Raw genomic sequence first — 18,130 nt, forward strand, 5'->3', positions numbered from 1 at the left:
CATCATCTTGTCTTCACAAGTTAAAATATCAGTCCACATGTGGAAAAAAGCCAATTACATGTAGCATTCACAAGCAAATATCATGTCATTTCATGTGCCATGTTTCGTCTCCACAAGTGGAAATTGTAATCCACATGCAAAAGGGCCGGTCACATGTGAATGCGTGTAATTCACATGTAACAATGTGACATTTGCGTTGTGTTCATGTTCCATGTTTTCAAATGTGAAAAAAAGCAAATTTAGTGTGTGATACCTTCAGAAATGTTTTTTGTCTGAGGTGTGTTTCAGCTTAGAGGTTCAACAGTGTTTACTTCCCTGCTTGATCTCAACCAGGTTCAGCTAAATGAGGACGAATATATCCGCCACACAGCCTTTTGTACCATATGCCAAACACCATTAGCATCCAATAAACAGCTTGCCCATGTTTGAGTTCAGGTGTGTTGTTGTTGTTGTTGTTTTAAATGATGCACGTTTGAAGTCACCGAGATCATATCAGCAAGACGGGATCAAGGACCGAAGCAGTTCACCTTTCTCGAACCGAGCGTTTCACGGGCTTAATATGCAGTCCGAGCCATATTCCAGTTTAGGAATCACAGAGTCAGTGAAATGGAACAAAGTGAATTGCCGGCTGGAGCCTTTGAGCCTCTATCCTTGTTTGAAGTCTCTCTCTATCCCCGCCGAGTTCAGAATACATTGTCCAGAGACACGATCAAACTTGGCAGCTATTGATCCCTTCCCAAAGCAGACGCGAGACTTACTGAACATGTTAACAACTTCGGAATGAGCATTTTAATTGTACATGTCTTTGAAAAGCCCACTCAAGTCACGGCGCTGCCGAGTGAATCTTCAAGTAGCAACTTTTGGACAGTCAAGCGCGGTGTGTCCAGCCAAAACCTTCCTGTTTTTCTCTTTAAAAAAATCGAGCTGAGTGATCTCTCGGGACCCACTGGAGCATTTACAAATTCTGATGACAGTATTAAAGGAAGTGTTAATGACAAAAAATATGTTTTTTGGACTTAGAAATGTATTTAATCCCCTGCTTAAAACAACCTGCAAAAACTACAACTACAGTGCTATCTACTACTTGTCAAAATCAAAATAACTAATAAATAATAAAATAAGGATTTGCGCTAGAATTAAATTTGAAAAAATAAATGCTGCATGTGAGTATGTGTCAATCATGACGTGCTGTAGACTTAAAGGGCTGCTGGTTTAATCGTTTAAAGGCGCAGTGTGTAGGATCAAGTGACAAACTACGCCTCAACATCCCTCGTCTCTCGCCTTGTTTGTCCAGTCTGGGCTACTGTTGAAAAATGGCAGATTTTGCTCGCCCTGTTGATGTGAAAGTCTCATTCTAAGGTTACAAAAGCACAACCACTCTTAGTTTCAAATGATTGTACACTCATGAAAACACTATTATGAATATTACACAACATTTCTGCCCCTAAATTCTCCTGAAGCCTACACACTGCACCGTTAAGTCTCCTCGCCTGTTAAAATTAGTCTGTGAATCAGCTCTCGACACTGTCGGAATGTGTTTGACTTCCATTACATCTCTTGATTTCTTCTGGTCATGACACCAGAAGTGCTTCCATTGGTATAAAAAAAAAAAACAAAACAAAACAAAAAAAATCCTGTACAGTAAATGCGAGAGATCTTTTTAATATCTTTTTCAAGCTTTTTCCTGTTTTAGATCAGGGTGATTCTACCAAGAAAAAGCTCCCGGCCTCGACTTTACAGAAGACTCTGGCAGGGCAACAAAGACGGGCCCTAATACTCTGGAAAAGGAGGTTTCTAACGTGACACTTTCCAGTCGTTTGAAGGGGGTTGGAGAGAGATTTCTGCGAGCTGAGTTGACTCCTCCAGATCAATAGCTCGTCTCTCTCTCTCTCTCTCTCTCTCTCTCTCTCCGAGACAACTGGTGTGGCATTTGAACCAGATAAAACAAGGGTTCCCCTCCACCTCACCTCTGAGAAACTGAGCACTCCCACCAAATCCCAATCGGTAAAGGAGGATACAGAGGAGTCCGTCTAAATCCCCGTCTGACTCAGCTATAGACCCCCGGCAGTCAAAAAAAGGAGGAAGGCATAAAAAAAAGAACCCAAACCCCTAAAATCATCTTAAAAGGGAAGGTCCAATCTATGTAGGTTAATACTCAGTGTTGCTTCATTTAGCTCTGTTGCAGGCCCACTGGGGCAGCTGTAAAAAGTTCTGGGAGCCAGAAGGCACAAAGGCTTTTATTTATTTATATGAGGGAGAATATATAGCGGGAAGCAAACTGGTGCAAATGATGTGAAAAAAGAAAGAAAGAAAAAAAAAAAGACTCGGAAGACGTTTTCTTGTAGATCGTGGGATAACTTGTGAGAAAAAGGAATACACTGCATTACCATTTCATATGCGGCATGAATTAAATATACACACGCCAAACCAGAATATCTCTGATAGCATGACAGTATGTAAGGTCACGATGTGAAATGAATGAGGAGTGCCTCCCCCCCCCTCCCCCACCATCCCTCCGACAACCACCAGCGCTGTATCCTAAAGCAAGGCACTTCATTCTTAATTACTTTAGTGGAGCTGCTCATTTGTCAGCAGCAGACGATGAGATGGGCTGGCAGGAGTAAAAGGTTGCCCTGGCAGCCCCTAAGTGTGTAAATGCGGAGAAGGGCACTTCTATCAAAGAGAATGCCTGATCAGCTAACTTTTACATGAATAAAAGTTGAAAAAAAAGGAAAAAAAAAGAAAGAAAAAAACCCTGCAGTCTAACAGCAGTTCATCGTTTTCTAACCTGTGGTCAGCCAATTATCCCGATCTCGCAACAAAACTCTCCGAACAAGGGGTCCTCGTCTCCCTCCGCATGTCAGCTTAGTCTTTCCCCCTGGTCGCTGATGACATTGTAACACTAATTACGGCTAATTGTTCTACGCTGAATGGATTTAGTCACATTGCAAATGATACGCCATTGGTCAGTGTCACAATGTTTCCACAGAAAAATTCAATGGGGAATGGAAATTTGCACAAATGAATGTAATTAAGAAGCACATTCATTACTTCTAATTGCATATGAGAACCCCTCAAAGTGAAACTGAGATTGGACTCATATGAATAATTAATGCAGCGAACTGCACTGAACACTATGGCGCGGTGCATTCGTGTGACTGACAAAGGAATTCTGTGTTACAGTATCGCAAGGAAGGCTGGTTAGTTGTCGTCCAAATCACAACCGTCCAACTTTTTTTTTTTTTTTTTTCTGTTGTTGTTGTGCTTCCTCATGAAATCCCTTTTATTCATGGGCAGATTGTGTCTAGACAGTTGAACTCCGGGCTCGGCATCAGCGGCCCAGACGTTCAGGGTAGAGTCAGTGGTTTGAGAAGTATTAAATATTCAAGTGGTCCCGACGTGTTCGGCACACTATATCGAGTCGAGTGGCCTTTTCCACAGATGAGGAAAAAAAAAAAAAAAGGGGGCAGTTTTCAAATTGGTCAACCGAAAACTCAAAGTCTGAGAGCCATTATGGAAAAAAAAAAAAAAAAAAAAAAATGCGACCTACAGAAATCAAAGAGTTGAGAACTTAACCCCCCACAAAGTATGAACTCAGCAAGCCTTTAATCAGATTATTTGTCTGCTGGCATCGGGGATTATATAATACGCTATAAAAGCCTTGGACACAAAATTGCATGAAGTGAAATCATAATAATAAATGAAATAATAAAACAAAAATCATTGATTTAGTTATCTGATGAAGCAGTTCTCTCTCATAAAACTAATGTCGTTTTTGCAAATACAGCGTGCGGCATGTTTTAAAACTATAATCTCATTATACTTGCAGTGTTTAAAAAGGATCGGCTTATCTTAATAGCAGATTTAGATCTTAGCCAGACAAGGTGTAAGCTGGTCATTTGAAAGCCATATGCCACAGATTAAGATACGGCACCGTACTGTACAGCTTTTTTCATGTTCCTCCCGGAGACTAATGCACTACTTCAAAAACTTGCCTTCGGTGAGCCGCCTGTAAGTGGGTGAGAGGCACAAGCCCCTTAAATCCCTCAACTCCCGGCAACAGGAGAGAGAAATAAGTATATTACAAATCGTCCAGAGAACAAAAATTGTGTATTGTTTGAAAAAAAAAATGTGAAGGATTTAGACTCAGGGATTTGCTCCCCACTTTTCCTGCACTTTGTCTGAGGGGCTTAGCGCCCCGTTCGTCGTTTCGTGACATGATGATTCCCATCATTCAGCAGAAAGCCTTTCAGGACGTCATTAAACTGACATCAACTTAACAGCGCGGGCTGTGTAAGAAATTAATAAATACACACTGGATTCAATTATTCCACGTCAACAAAGCTTAGCTGACCGCGAGTGCAGTACAGCACAAGGCCACTGGAAATTATTAGTATTAAAAAGCGGCGACAAAAGATTCCACAGGATGCACAAACGGGTCAAGAATGACATTTTTTCCATTTTTTTTTTTTTTCATCAACTGGATGCTTTTAGTGTTTTCATGTAAAACAGCTCTTAGTGATTCCAGGAAACGTCAGTCACCTCCGATGCCCAGGAGCTGAACCTCTGTAACTGTGCCGAAATCGCAGGACATCAGAGCGCTGAGTCACTACGAGAGCGCGTCAGACGATGCACATCCTTGTTATGAGATGCATCACATATCCTTATGCATTCCTGTTTCTGATGTTTTTGATGGGACTGTTGCGATTTGGCCAAAAGGGACAGGTGCTGCTCGTCATGTCAGTTGTTCTAGATGTGCAGTTCTACAATGGCTTGCAACAGTGTATTCACCCCCCCTTGAACTTTCCTGCATTTTGTCACGTTTTAACCACAAATGTAAATGTATTTTATTGGGATTTTATGTGATAGACCAACACAAAATGGTGCATAATTGTGAAGTGGAAGGATAAAGTGTGGTGTGCAAAAGTATTCATCCCCCTTGAGTCAATACTTTGTAGAACCACCTTTCACTGCAATGACAGCTGCAAGTCTTGTAGGGTAATTCTCTGCCAGCGATGCACATATAGGGACTGAAATATTTGCCCATTCTTCGCTGCAAAATAGCTCAAGCTCAGTCTGATTGGATGCAGAGTGTCTGTGAACAGCAATTTTCAAGTCTTGCCAGAGATTCTCAAATGGATTTAGGTCTGGACTTTGACTGGGCCATTGTAACACATGAATATGTTTTGATCTAAACACTTCCATTGTAGCTCTGGCTGTATGTTTAGGCTTGTTGTCCTGCTGGAAGGTGAAGCTCCGACCCAGTCGCAAGTCTTTTGCAGACTCTAACAGGTTTTCTTCCAAGATTGTCCTGTATTTGGCTCCATCCATCTTCAAATCAACTCAGACCAGCTTCCTTGTCCCTGCTGAAGAAAAGCACCCCCACAGCATGATGCTGCCACCACCATGTTTCACGGTGGAGATGGTGTGTTCAGGGTCACGTGCAGTGTTACTTTTCTGCCACACATAGTGTTTTGCATTTAGGTCAAAAACCTCAATTTTGGTCTCATCTGACCAGAGCACCTTTCTCCACATGTTTGTTGTGCCATGGCTTTGTTTCAACAATGGCTCTCTTCTTGCCACTCTTCCATAAAGGCCTGATTTGTGGAGTGCATGACTAATAGTTGTCCTGTGGACAGATTCTCCCGCCTAAGCTGCGCATCTCTGCAGCTCCTCCAGAGTTACCATGGGCCTCTTGGCTGCTTCTCTGATCAATGCTCTCCTTGCCCAGCCTGTCAGTTTAGGTGGACGGCCACGTCTTGGCACATTTGCAGTTGTGCCGTACTCTCTCCATTTTCAGGTGATGGACTAAACATTGCTCCATGAGATGTTCAAAGCTTGGGATATTTTTCTATATCCTAACCATCCTTTAAACTCCACAACGTTGTCCCTGACCTGTCTGCTGTGTTCCTTGGGCTTCACAATGCTGTTGGTTCACTAATGTTCTCTAGCAAACCTCTGAGGCCTTCACAGAACAGCTGTATTTACACTGAGAGTAGATTACACACAGGTGGACTCCATTTACTAATTAGGTGACTTCTGAAGGCAATTTGTTGCACTGGATTTTATTTAAGCGTATCAGAGTAAAGGGGGGTGAATACTTTTGCACACCACATTTTTCTGTTTTTTATTTGTAAAAAAATAATAAAACCATGTATTATTTTCCTTCCACTTCACAATTATGCACCGCTTTGCGTTAGTCGATCACATAAAATCCCAATAAATTACATTTACATTTGTGATTAAAACATGACAAAATGTGGAAAAGTTCAAGGGAGGTGAATACTTTTGCAAGCCACTGTGTAACAAAAAAGGCGCCTCTGAGTCATACGGGGGGTTAAACCCTTATAATGCACATCCTAATGGCGTTAATTCGCACCTGTTATCTATCTGCGGAGACAGAGAAGGAAAATATCAAAACCTCCGGAACGACGCGTGACAAAAAAAGGTGACGGCACCAGACTGATGGCAGGGTGTTGAAGTGAGCTCGGAGGAGGAGGGGGGGGCAGCAGCAAGAGCCCATAAAATGAAAAGCCGCCTAACTCATAAATAATAGAAACATAAAATGTCATATGAACTTTATTTCAAGAGTGGGTGGTCTAATAAAGATGCAGGTTTAAAGAGGAGTTGAGAAATTCATTGTCATAAGAAGGCCACGCGGCTTGCCTTTGGCACGGACAATTATTCAGCGCGCGTTGACATTCAGGCCCGAGCTGTAGCACCTTTTGCAAAACAATACCGCGTTTGACTCCCTGAAAAACTCACTTCCCCTCCGTCGGCTCCGGTCTTCCAATCTCCGAGCCGCGTTTCCCCTCTCCTCACTCGGAGTCGTTCCATCCCACCCACTCCCCCCTTCTCTTTTCCCCACTTTTCCCTTGTTCTTCCTGCTTTACAAATTGAGACGACGCGATAAGAGATGGCCACCGCCGTGCCGGCCTGGTGCTCATTGATAAAACCATATCTAATCCATCTTAGGCCCCCCTCTGTCACCGACGCACTCATCTCCGAGACGGTCAGCGCGCGCAGGGATCCGTCTCTCCTTTTTTTTGAACAGAGAGCGGCACAGAGTCAGAGTTTATCTTTAAAACTTCTGGTGGGGGAAGGAAAAGAAATGGAGCTGGGAGTGAGTCAGATGACTTTCGCTCTCGCTGTCTGCAAATGATGTGAGAATGCACGAGTGTGATGTGAAATCAGCAGCTTCTCAAAGCAAATGAAAGAATGTTGGTTGTTTTTTTTTTTTTGTTTTTTTTTACAGTAGGTGAGAATATAAAAAGGGGATTAAAGTGTATTTTTAATCAAATTATATAAATATTTAATATGAGCTTCTTGTATTTCTTAGAAGACGAGGAAACGGCAGGTATTATATATATATCCCCGCGCCACGTCATTCCGCGTATATTTCGCGGATAAAATGTGATCACGAAAGTAATCACATCACTTCACATGTGGTATTTACACAACCCTCTAATATGATCCGGTTCTGTCGGCTGTTAGACTTGTTTTTTATAGTGACATGAATCACGCTGACTTCAATATCATGTGGCGCAACAGGCTTACACGGAGCATTATTAGGCGGAGCTTTGTGGTCAAATAACTAAAAATGACTTTTTCTAATATCCATCCACGAACATTAGACTCTCGGCTGTTCTGTTAACACTCTCACGCCGCCGTGCTTTTTAATGCGTCAATTTGTAAAAGTACACATGCATTTGATACATTAGCAGGGGCCTTCTCTTTAAAAAGTAATGCGCTTCAGCAAATATTATCCCAGAGGGGGGAAAGTGGGTAATAAGCGCAGTGTTTGAGTAAGTTTATGAAGTATGGGATGTTTATGTCGCTGAATATTAATGAGATGATGAGCAATTGCCACCGTATATGAATGAATCACATGTATGAATCACTGGTGTCGCTGTGGCGAATGCATTAAAGAGAACAGCTGGTGGAAGGAGAGGTTTGAACATTAGATGTGCACGCTTGTGTGTGAGTTTATACACGTGCCTGGTGTACAGATATGTGTGCGTGTGTGAGGGAGAATATGCAGGTCAGCTGGTTATCCTGCTGTATCTTGCGTTACACTGTTATCGAAAACAGGAGAATCACAAATGGGACGGACCTTTGCGTGCACATGAACAGGAAGCCATTGGCAGGATGTCACCCGTCTCGTCTAATGTCTAACAAATGCATTCACAATCACACTCGCTCTGACACCCGGGCCCCGGACCTGTCAGCGCAGCTGCTGGGGAGGAAGATGCACCGAGGGCTGTTGTCTCACTTACAGCTATGACACAATAGCTATACTGCATGTAGGTGTATGCAAAGCAATCTATTTCTCCCTATCCTGATTTTCTCAGCTGGATGATGAAAAAAGGAGACTATTTTTTTTTTTTTTGACAGGTAACTCCACGAAGAAGGCTGAAGCATATTTACAGTGACACACAGGGAGGGCAGGGGCCACAGGAGGAGGGAAGGTCTGCGCAGATCAGAGCCTCGATCCAGACTGCAGTATGCGATGCGGGGTTACCACCAGAAAATAAAACCCGGTGCACGTGGACCAGAATATCCAGCTTGTGACAAGGACACATTGATAGGAGACTCAAAAATAGCCTTATTCATGTTAAGGTGGAGCAAAATCATTTCAGCAGAATCATTGGCATGCTGCGGGTGGCTACAGTGTTCGGATTTACAGCACCGGGGTCCTCTGTGGTGTGTCTGAAGTACGCTCCCTCTCCCTCAGCCAGTTACTTGAGCAGTGATTTTTATTTTATTTTTTTTAAATGTTGTTGTATATGTATGAGGACGCGGTTGTGCATCATTGCGTTTCGCCGGGGCTTTTTATGGGGAACATCATTGGGCAGTAAGCCATGCAGTGACAGCTGTCTTGTGAATCATTTGAATAAATTCAGCAACAAAGTTCCAACTTCAGTGGTAAAAAAAAAAAAAAAATCCCCCCTCGGCGCTGCGAGGCTCAGCACCGGACCCCGTCTACAAAATTCAGCGTCAACAACACGCGCGTGATTGTGCAAGTTACTCTGCCCTCCCAGGACGGGAGATTAACTTGCTTGCTTGTTTTGATCAGATCTAATTTATTTGAATACCCAACATGACTTGAGACGATGGTTTGTTTTTTAAAGCTGACAGACACGGTGCGTGGAACAGGAGCTCATTTCCCCTCAGCAGCTCAACCCCTCCGTCTTGCTTGACTTCTTGAGCAACAAAGCTGTCGTCCTGCTCATTTTAGAGTGACCTCACCCAGAAAAAAGAAAAAGAAAAACAGCAGACCACATTCTGTGACACTGTTTCCAGTTATTTGCTGGGAACGAAGCCGCTTATTAAGCGTTTGCGAGGCCGTGTTGTTACTATGACGATCACAGCTGTATTCCCAGTAAATTATTTCACTGTCTAAAAAACACAGATGGCCGCTTGTAAATTACATTAAGGGAAAGTCAGCCTCTGAAAATCACCCAAAGAAACAATAACAGTGAAACTCATAAATTAAATATTTGCCTGCTGTCTGGAGCAGAGCAAAGAATTCAGTACTCACTAGATTCAGGGTCTGAGTTTCCGTCTCCCTCAGTGCGGCTGTTAGGCGATGTCTGCTCGTAGTACTCGTCCTGAGGGAAGCTGAGGGGAAGAGGCTGGGTGGTGCTGGCCGTGCTGCTCGGCTCCGGGTCTCCCAGCCCGCTGTCACTGCAGCTCTCCTGGGATCCGTCTGGGAGATGGAACGTGACACGGCGCTGGGTCTGGAACACACCAACAAACAAGAAATGTTCTGTGAGAAACTCCTCTGTTGTGTTTAAGAAACGGCCAAGAGTGAAAAAAAAAAGAACCACAAAAAACAAAATAAAACGAAAAATCCTGGAAACAAACATCTACAGCAGAGGGATGCTGGTTAGTACTAGTGACGAAGCACATTTACTCAAATACTCTTCTTGTTCTTTACTTGAGTATTTACATTTTCTGCTACTTTATATCCACTCCACTACAAGTTGTAGGCAAATACTGTACTTTTACTCAACTATGTATTTGAAAACTGTCATTATTATTCACTATAGTACGTAGTAGTAGTAGTAGTAGTATAATAGGTAACTAATTTAAGGTAACTAATAGAACTAACTAGAAGATAACTTTCAGTGTGTAACTACGCGTCATATGAGATACTTTAAGACTTTTACTCAAGTACTATATGTGTGGGTGACTTTGACTTTTAACACGACATCGTTACTTTTGGTCATGTATCACTTGTGGGTACTCTATCTTAACAGCTCTGGTGAGAACAGAGAAGCACATTAAAACATTTGCTGTCCTGACTCCACACCAGGAGACGCAACATCAAGCCATCAGTTCTGAACGCACTGTCGTCCTCAACAACACGGACAGACTAACAAACCAACAACAATCTCTCTTTAACTAAGTGTCTTTTTTTCTGAATCATTAGATGCACTGTTAGTTGAATTTACTGCGTCACTTTGGATAAAAGCGTTAGATAAATGATTGCATTGCGACGTAAATGACAACGGAGCAGACCCCGCCGGCAGACAACACAAACCTACAGTTCTTTGAGAGCTCCAAAATATTAGCTGCCCTTCAACTAAAGTTATGTTTTAGTCTTTAATTATTTGAGAATAAATGGTCGGTTAATCCAAATATTGCAGAAAAAAAAGAGATTTGTTTTTTTTTTTCTTTTTTAGATGTTTACCTCCACCCCAAATACAAAGAAGAATCAACATTTGCCACATTCACAGCACTTCAAAACCACATTTTAAGAGCAAACAAGTCCACAGACAACCACAGGACACAATGAGAGCAATACTTTTTGCAGGAGCTCCGATGTAATATCCAGATGATCAAGGACGTTCCTTGATCGCCTGGATCCAATTCTTAGAAATGTACAATTTCAGTTAAAAAATGCAATTCACCTCCACTGTGTTGAGGTGAAACCATCAAGATGGACACATAAAGCCACAGTTACTGCAGTTATAACACAACGGCTAACTGAGAAAATCTGTTAACCCATCAACCTTGTGCAGAGCCTCAGCGAGTCACTGAATGTCTTCCAGAAAGAAAAAATTGAAATCACATCTTCCAGCACCTTGTTTTAAAGGATGTCTGTTGTTTCCCTGCATCTTAGCATTGGATAGTATTAGTATCCTCTACAGGTATTCTCTCTGCTTCCAGAGAGACAATCTTGGCACGCCACCACTGACAAACAAAGATTATTAATATCATCATGAGCGGTGCTTTTTATGGTTGAACGAGCGCCGCGAGACGGCATTTAAAAAGGGGGAAGCCTCGCCTAATTGTATCGAGTGTTGTTACACGCCCAATACCGCATCCATCATCTTTACCTGCTTTTAGTTGGAAGAAATGCCAAAATTGCATCCTGTCACCAGGGGGACTAATTGAAACAGTGGCCTCGTAACCCAAAAAATGATTTTTGGTCTGTTGAGTGTAGTGAATTACTTTTTCAGATAATAAACTGACTGTAAGATTTATAATTGAGACTCCCCGGCCCCGTAATAGATGGGATGTGTATTAACAGGTTGAACTCTGTCCTAGTTTTCCCTCTCACTGAGTTTCGACACAAAAGAAGTGGAAATGCGTGTGTGGAGGCTGAGACTTTGATTTGTAAAGTCTTGGGGATCACAGGAGTGTGGGCATTTTCTTCTGAAAGGTGCAGGCCTCTTTGATTTCTCTGGAGCTTTGCACAAGTTCATGTTGCGACCTTTCTTTGGAGCTAAAAAAGAAAAGAAAAACACATCCTCTGTGTGGTGTTTGTCTGCACGTCGGCAATTCCTGCAGAAAAAACAAACCCGCCACAATTACAATTGCTCATATTGTGAGGCACGCTGGGTAATCTGGAGACACCACTGGTTTAATTTGTAGCGTTTTGATATCTTCTGCTTGGAGTTTGGCGAAGAGGAAAAAAAAATAAAAAATCGAGGAGGCAGGAGATCTGACTTTTTGCTTTGAGGTAATATCTGTGAAGCTGAGCATGGCTGTGGTTATATAGTCTGCGGCTTAAATTCATGTCTTCACATGATTCCCAGAGTCACATCACACTGGATCACACTGTACCGGGGCATAAAACACATAAAACATAATTACGCCCTCAGCTTCGGTTATTGCGGTGAATTTTATTCGCCCCATTATTCAAACTGATAAGAGATTTTTTTTTTTTTTTTTTTCTGAGACCGAACACAACCGACTATCTTGATTTTTTTTTTTTTCGTCCATCGCCATAGCAATAAAAGCAGTACGCAAAGTCCTGAATTACAAAAACATCATTAACACATGCTCCTTTTTCGGCTCAGGAGGAGGGGGATGTCTCGGCGCGAAGCATATTTTCCCTTAGCCACTATAGTGCCTGGATAAAGCACTTATTGTTTCTTTGATAAGACTAAATAAGGCTCGGGAAATAGGAGAGAGGGAGGGAGAGAGGGAGAGAGAGAGAGAGAAATAAAGTCTGGCACTAATGAACGACAAACTGCCAAAAACCAAGTGCACAAAAAGCTTCATTTAAAAACTATCAGAGAGGGTTGACTAACCTAAATCCACACAATTAGCGCCCTGAAAGCACAACTGAGTGGTTTTCCAATGCTGTGATGTTGGAACAGCCAGCTAAATATTCTATTTACTCAATTCATCTAGATCCTGAGGCCACAAATCACTGCGTGTGAGTGAGAATGTTTGTGTGGTGAAGAAATGAGGAGAGAGAGCGCGCTCAGTCAGAGAACACGTGACCTTCAGCTCTCGTATGAAATAACCATCTTGGAAAAAAAAGAAAAAAAGGTTTTTTTCTTTGTTTTGATTTTTCTGTTGATTCTTTTAGGGGAAAAAAAATAAGAAAGATGGAGAATTTCCCTAAGTACATAAAGATATATGAATGCCCCCAAAAAGACTAATCCTGTTTGCCTGCGTGTGTTGACATCTCCCGCTGCCAAGCGATGAGGTATATCTCCTAAGTTCTGTCTACACAGGAATGCCTTCCCTTTCTCGCTGCTGTCGCTTTTTTCCCCCTTTTTTTCCTAATTTTCCCAGAGACAGAGAGGAGACGAAACACCTACCAAAAAAAAAAAATAAATAAAAAAAAAATCCATATACTTCTGCGTGCCATGATTGCCCACGCTTTTGAAGTCGTCTAAATATCTACTTGTTCTCAAACAGCGTTGGCAGCTGTTTCTCCAAAATTACTGGAGGATGCGAGCAAAAAAAAAAGAAGCAAAAGTCCAGGTTCCAGCGAAGGAAAGAGAGAAAGAAAGAAAGAAAGAGCCCACTTACGGAGGCTTGGCAGCTCTACAAAAAGCATGCTTCCTCTCCGCATGACTCTAATTATTGGAAACTTGCTCCAACAATGGCATCCAGAATCTATTAGAACAAACAGCTGTCCGTGACAATTAGGACACAGTCATTTTGCATAAGGGAGTGTCTTCATTTTTGTGAGACCGCTGTTTACTCGGGCCCCCGTTCGAATGTGGCGCCAGATGTTGAGGAAAGAAAAAGACTAATTTGATTTCACGATGCACTCGCTGCTAATTCGTTTAGGGGCCCCCGATATTAATTACAATTAAACGCCATTAATGAGCGTTAAATAAATAAAAGTTTTCTCGCTCTCTCGCCGCGCGCCTTAATGCGAGTAAAACATTAATGTCGAAAAAGACAAACACGACAAAACAAAAACAAACACCCCGCCGAGGAGTCAAGGTGAGTGTTTTGCGAGGCATTATCACTTATTTAAAGAAGCTGCCAGAAATCCATAAAGCAAAGACAAGCTGCGGTAAGAGATATCAAGACCAAACAAAGCCCGTTCAGCCAGATAAAACACTGCCTTGAGAAGTATGTACACAGAGATAAAATGAACAGGAGAGACGCATGCCAAGTTCTACCATCTAACAAGCCAGCCAAAACGCAAAACCCTCCCTCTGGTAACCGCCCAGACAATAGGCAGATGGGGCCGGATTCGCTGGTTACCGGATTAGAAGTGCGTTATATTTAGATGTAGAGGAGGAGAGAGGGCCAAGTGGCTGCAACCCTCGTCCTTTCGGTAGGTCCCCCCCCGCTCTCTGAGTTTTTATTATTTTATGTAGTTTTTTTTTCCCCGACTAACACTCTCCAGAAATAGCAGAGAAGTCGGCGCTGCACAGAGAAGGACTTGGCTGACAACCACCTCACTTTGAGTGATAAACAGGGACCACTTAGGAGTGAATCAGGGGAGATTGGCTCTGCCATTTCAGATAAGGATCAGCTCGCGGGCACACCCAGGCCTGCATAAATCTGTTCAGAGTAGATGGTGATTTGTCATCTTGCACATGTCTCATGTGGAAGGGGGTAAACAATAAATAAAATAAACAACAGCGCTGGCAATGTATTTATCCCCAAAAACACTCTCCTACATGTCCCCATTCAGCTCGACGTCAAAGATCGCGCAATGCACGCTCTTTCTTCGCGAGGTGCGTCCCTTTTCTCTTTGGACGTGCTGTTCCAGCGCTGCCTATTATGTGTGAGGTGATATGCCACTGTGTGTGAAATGATGAGTTAGCAGGAACATGCAAGGAGGCGGTGATTCTAGCGAGTGGATTGAGAGATTACTGGGGGAGTTTTTGACAGATCAAAAGACTTTTTTTGCTAATTTCATCTGTCACTATGTCATCTGCTGTGATGGTTTTCTGTGTGCAACATGAACTACGACTATGAGTCATATCCCCCTCCTCCACTGTGATGAAACACTTCTGAGCACTGGAAGAAACTGGTCAAATGTTAGTGATATGATGGCAAAGTAATTCAAAATTGTGTGACTGGTGAAAATCAAGCTGTGGTGTGCAGGATTCCAATATACAAATAAACGACTTTTGAGATGTTGTGATTTTAAAGTGTAAGTTAAACTGCCGCCTTTAACATTCGAATAAAGTCTTTTTTAAGTCTTTTGTTCTCTGAATGAAATACTGACCATCGCCCCAGCCTGCAGTGTTTTCATTATTGTGAGAACAACCAACTTAAAAGGTAACTCCATCAGTTTTACACATGCACGTGTGTTTCTTGGGGACTTCTGTTGCATATGTGAAGAAAAGAGGCACAAAGCCTTTAGTGGCTCCAGAAGAAGCTGCATGTAATCTGATAAATGGCCTCTAGTGCTGTGACTTATGGCTAAGTTGCATTGTGGGTAATGTAAGTACCAGGTTCTGAAAAAGCAGTCCACCGACTTCTGCACTACTTTCGGACTCCTCATGAACAAATGATCAAAATAGATGCAGCAGAGGTATTTCAGTTTTTATTCTTATTCATGTTCACAACCGGGTGCCTACATTACCCATAATGCCACCAAGTGACATCACCGAGTGACATGACTGAAGCAAATTTATCCAATTACATGCAGGAGTACTCATCAAAACCTGTGAACACACTTTGGTGGCAGTCTCTCTCAGGTTTTCTTCCAAAAAAAAAGAAAAAAAAAAAAGAAGAGCTCTCAAACAGTGCATGCTGGGAAGTCTGCTAATAATATGCTGATCATGTTTATTTGGGGAGTGATTTTAATGAGCTGATCAAGCTCCTGATTACGGGTTCCAAAGTGAACTTGTATATCAACCCGATGTCAATGAAAAAAGTGTTGATGTGTTGTGTGGATGATTTTTCACTGTGTCAGCCTTGTTTGCCGTGTTACTGTTCTTTTAAGTTCAGGAAGAACTGCGACAGTCCTGCCGCCGCTGACAAAAGTGAACGGTGTGCGTCAAACAGAGTGAAACCGAAAAGGAAACGCACCCAAACCAAACCCTACCTACCTCAAAGCTAACCCTAACCCTTATTTTAACTTATTTAGTTTATTTCATTATATATGACTTCTTTTTTGTCTGTACACTTAACATGCCGACTTGTATATCAACGCTCCAAGAGCCTTTCATTGCCCCCCGGGTACAATTAGTTTTTTGAATTGAAAATCAAATATAGTAAGACAGCTCGATGCAGCACAGTTGGATTTGATGTTAAAGATGTCTTACGTGTGGAATGCCTTTGAGGTGAGAGAAACACTTCACTTAAACATGCAACAGCACCGACGATTGAAAGTCAAGACATTTTCATCTGATTCGCAGCAAAAAGGTCAAGCACGGCTGCCTTTGCAATAGAAAACAAACAAAAAAAAATAAATCATTTAAAATGATGAGAAAGACATTTTTCAATGTAGATTTCTTTTTTTAACGGGAAAAATTTGAAGTTCAAGTACACATCTCTATTATCATTCCATTAGAGTAGATGGTCGGAAGCAACATAAATATGCGGAACCTTGACAGAAACAACTTCACCCACAACCTTTCAGTAACATCCACAAAATGATATGGTTGCCACAGTAACAAAGCAATTTTTTTTTTTTTTTTTTTTTTTTTTAAAGAGAGATAGAAATAAGAAAACATGTGGAGTGATGAGCGAGATGAATCTCTGCTGCTGGATGAAAACATTGCGCCCCTCCGAATGTTTATATGTTTTGTATGAAGCACGAGGGGTTTTTATAACCCTAATGGCTGCAAAATCCTCTTAACAGTTAACCCAAAGGAACCTCTCAACAGACGCCACACTGGTTTTGAGGTTTTTCCAAATGGCGACGACAATATCTATGTTTTTCTGTCGAGGAAGATTATGAAGGCGGCATGCAGATTTATTGTAGCTGCAAGATCTAGTAATAGTACCGAGAGAAACTGCACAGTACAGTAGCTCCGGTGGTGCTTATGGAAATGCGCGTGCAAGAAAGAAGCATAGCACAGAGTGTGTGTATGTGTGTGTGTGTGTGTGTGTGTGAGACTTACGTTCACAGAAGTGATCTTGCCGAGCTGACAGGCCTCCTGCGAAGACAGAAGAACAGTGATTTCACGTCGTTGTCTGACTTTACAGAGGATTTAACAGGGAAATGGATATTCGGAGCAAACAAAAGGGGAGACTGCGTTGGGAAACTTTCCAGGCTTCTGAAAGTCAGTCAGAGTTCACAATTGACAACCTTATAGATTTTGGGTGGGTTTAAAGTCTTTTTTTAAGCTGGAACTGAGATTTTAGGATACATATTGATTTCCTCTTCAGATGCAGAGTTTGTACAGCACATCTTCAGTGTGTGCCAGAAAAACCCGTGCTGCGGCGTACACGCCCTCTCTTCCCCCACCCCACCCAGAAAAGAATGTAAAGAATAGGGCAAACCTGACATCCTGACAATGCGAGCCATACAACTGACACTTTGATGAAGATGTTTTCTCTGCATGTCAGAGAGGAAAAGTGAGCAGAATATCAAATGAAGCATCAAAAATTAACAATAAACAGCGACAAGCTTCTAAATTGGGAACAAAAGACACCCGCAAGCCTGCAAAATAGCATCCTCTCTCTGGGGACCGAGATAACTCACAGAGAGATAAGAGTATTTAATTTTTAATCACCAATTTTGTTTTCTTTGTACTGTGTATAATAATCTGAGTACATGACTTGATTTGCAAAGAAAATAGAAGAAATCTGGCGGTGAGGAGGCACTTAGACAGGGGAGCAGTGCGGAGGACTGCTGGGGTGGAACGGTAAAACAATGAACAGGAAACAAGTTCATGTCAACAGATTATCCTGCCATAATTGTTCACCGAGGGAGGCTGCTATACTGACTGAGCGGTGGAGCAGCACACCCGAAGCTATTCATCAAAAACTCAAATGGAGCTCCATGCCGGACAGCTAAACTAAATCAAATAGTAAGCTCCGCCTACTTTCCTCAGTTCGTGGGGAGGCAGGTGCCCATCGAATCACCTGAGTGCCATCTAACTGCAGCCATGCATGCTGTCTACTGTGACGATGTTTCCTGAGATGAATACGTAACATCTGACTAATAGAAGACCACAAGACTGTTGACATTTTTCAGATTTGTAATGAAGAAAAACCTCTTTAGGAAACTTTTTTTTTTTTTAAACAATAATCACTGATTATGGGCACCTCAAGCGACATTATCCCACTCATACCAGACCATTAACATATATTTTTACATGTTGTCAGAAGCAAGGACTTTGTTTCCCTAGCAACACCAGAGAATTTGCCTGATGGATAAAACAATTTACAACCCCATTTCTTATGTGATGAAAACGTGGTTTCACTGCTTCAGTAAACAGGACAGACCTTAGAAACG

The 18,130-nt window shown here is 42.2% G+C and overlaps 1 protein-coding gene across 2 annotated transcripts in view; it reads right to left on the bottom strand.

The window, feature by feature from the left end:
• pcdh11 (protocadherin 11) overlaps positions 1-18,130 on the bottom strand; it is a 150,911-nt gene that overhangs the window by 42,598 nt on the left and 90,183 nt on the right. For both annotated transcript variants that reach the window (XM_037076892.1, XM_037076893.1), the window contains 2 exons: positions 16,791-16,826; positions 9,542-9,740 (listed from right to left, as the gene is read on the bottom strand). In XM_037076892.1, the coding sequence (XP_036932787.1) occupies positions 9,542-9,740; positions 16,791-16,826 (235 nt within the window). The remainder of the gene's footprint in view (positions 1-9,541; positions 9,741-16,790; positions 16,827-18,130) is intronic.

The sequence above is a fragment of the Acanthopagrus latus genome, chromosome 18 (assembly GCF_904848185.1).
Source record: "Acanthopagrus latus isolate v.2019 chromosome 18, fAcaLat1.1, whole genome shotgun sequence".
NCBI classification, from domain to species: Eukaryota; Metazoa; Chordata; class Actinopteri; order Spariformes; family Sparidae; genus Acanthopagrus; species Acanthopagrus latus.